Below are 2,406 nucleotides of genomic sequence, written 5' to 3' on the forward strand. Positions count from 1 at the left end.
TCATCGACAAGTGTTATCTCAGTTGGATCTAATAGTTCAACACGTTCACAAGCTCTACGAAATTCATTTGAACTCATTAATAAATATCGTGGAGCATAACATAATGGACCCAAGACACGCCTTCGATTTTCTGCCGTTGGTTCCAATTTTTTTCGTCTACACTCAGCAATACTCCAGTCAGACAAGCATCTGAATAGTACAAGTTCAGAGCTCAGTTGCAGTGAATCACGTTTTACAATCGTTTCCAATTCCTCGAAACGCAGTTCAGTCATTTGCTGTTCTGTTAACACAGATTCTGCTTGCATATCAATCAACTGCAGAGTATTACTTAGTAGTGCCGCACAAAATTCCTCAGCTGTAAAAGGGTTAGAATGCGAGTTAGCTGTTGAGCTTTGATTGTCAGTTCGTCCCTTGTGTTTCTGTTTTTTAGCTAACAGTGCATCTTGTGATGTGATAACTGAATCCAATTGATTTTGACTGGCAGGCATTAAATGCTGATAATACCACAATGCACGAAATACATCGACGACTGTAATGCTACTTAAAAGTAAATCAAGTTCACGTATGCAGTGTATTATCTGTAAGAAATATAGATTGTTAAATTTTTTTTTTTTTAATTTTTAAGCATATATAATCGCAGGTTAACTCACCAAATCTGGACAATTAAAGCGGGCAGCTAATTCGAGTATTTTAAGTATATGCAGATGATCACTATATTTTACGAATTTCGTTTCAAGAAATCTTATGACTAGTTCAAAATCGTTTTTATCCACATTTGATATTTGAAAATGATTATCACCTTTACGTCCACTGTTCGGTCCGGCGTGTATGAGTTTGGCTAATTCCACACTATTTTCAAGTACAGCCTTTCTCTCGCATCGTATCATGTACCGATCATCACCGTTTACAACAATAAAATCAATATATGGGCTCGGTATAATCGGTATGACGGTGGATACATTTGTTTGTCCAGGCATTAGAAAAGCAGGAGGTGCTGTTGGTACCATGATTGTTGTTTGGCCACCCGTGTGTTGGCCGTCAGCTCCGAGACCGAATGGCAAAACCATATCCTCCTGCTTACTTTGTTTTTTAGACTGAATGTTGTATTTTTGTTAAAAAATTCGTGGCACTTAAAGTTTCGATATTGCCGCTGTTTTCTTCTTTTTTTTTTTGTATCTGCAGTTATATTAGTTGTTAGGTGTAAATTAATATTGGGCAGTGATTTTCGTTGAGTCTGTAATTAAGACATTAAAGAAATTGTTAAAAATATATTTATTTTTCATTTCAAAGACTTTGACGTTATATAGAAATATCTTATAATTTCCAAATTGCTTTGTTAAAAATAAAATCTATATGAAAAAGAATATTAAACAATAAAAATATGAACCAATTTAATTTACACAATTAAATTTGTTGGCTATATCTTAATAGGATACTGTAAACTAAAACACCACCTTACGAGAGTAGGCATATATATCGATGCAAACTGTAGATTATGCGAAGAGAATGAAGAGTCATATGCATATATAATAATAATAGGTAATAAACTCCTTCGACGCAACAGGACTTAAGACTTGAAGCCCAGAAGTGGGCACACCCGGTGGTCGCCAATGTTCTACCGTTTATTACCATCCTATCTAGTTGAATATGTATTATATTTTGATTTATATTTTTTATTCTAAACTAATAAACCAATAAATAAATAATGAAAAATTTTACAAATTATAATGACCACAAGACACATAATCTCAGATTTGATGAATATATTCCTAGAGTTGTGTCAATTTAGCAATATTCCAACATTGTTCTTAATTCCATCTCTACCCATCTCTATACTATCTATTATCTATATATCTTTAATGACTATCCTCTTTTAAGAGTTCCCGAAATTTTAATTTCAAACTATCTTTCAATAACCAATATAGGTTATATTTTTTCTTGTTTAAGTCCTATAAGATTTCTTGTCCTACAGAACTTAAACACCTTCTTTAACCCCAGAACGGGGTTCAATAGACCCGATGGTCGCAATATCACATCTCCTCTTAATAATAAATAAACTGAATAATTGTAATAAATAAATTATTATAAATCCTAAAAGTGTTCTTTAATTTTAGAGCAACTGTCTAAAGCTCTAGTTTAGAATATCTATTTATAAATTATTATTAGAATAAACCAAATTTTGATTGTCTAATTTTAGTTATACCACATTATGCTTCATTGTTTGTTATTAGAATCATTAATAGCTTATAACTGTTCTGTCATTAAACCTTTATTACTATAATCTATTTGTATGCTTTGCACTCGATCTTCCAATGCTGGGTTTTTGTCTTCAGACAGTTGGTGACAGTGTCTTACACTGTCTATTTCATTGTAATTGGGTTAATATTAAGAGCATTAAGCAGACCA

General features: G+C 32.5%; 1 protein-coding gene across 1 annotated transcript; it reads right to left on the minus strand.

Annotated features, from left to right (window-relative positions):
• Positions 1-2: 2 nt before the first annotated feature.
• On the minus strand, positions 3-1,274 carry LOC119680360 (the record flags this gene model as incomplete). Its single annotated transcript, XM_038093141.1, has 2 exons — positions 651-1,274; positions 3-578 (listed from the first exon to the last, which is right to left on the minus strand). Coding segments are annotated over exons 1-2 (993 nt in total), but the record flags the coding sequence as incomplete, so codon positions are not given.
• Between the last annotated feature and the right edge of the window lie 1,132 nt (positions 1,275-2,406).

This window comes from Teleopsis dalmanni, chromosome 1, assembly GCF_002237135.1.
Source record: "Teleopsis dalmanni isolate 2A chromosome 1, ASM223713v2, whole genome shotgun sequence".
Classification (NCBI taxonomy): Eukaryota; Metazoa; Arthropoda; class Insecta; order Diptera; family Diopsidae; genus Teleopsis; species Teleopsis dalmanni.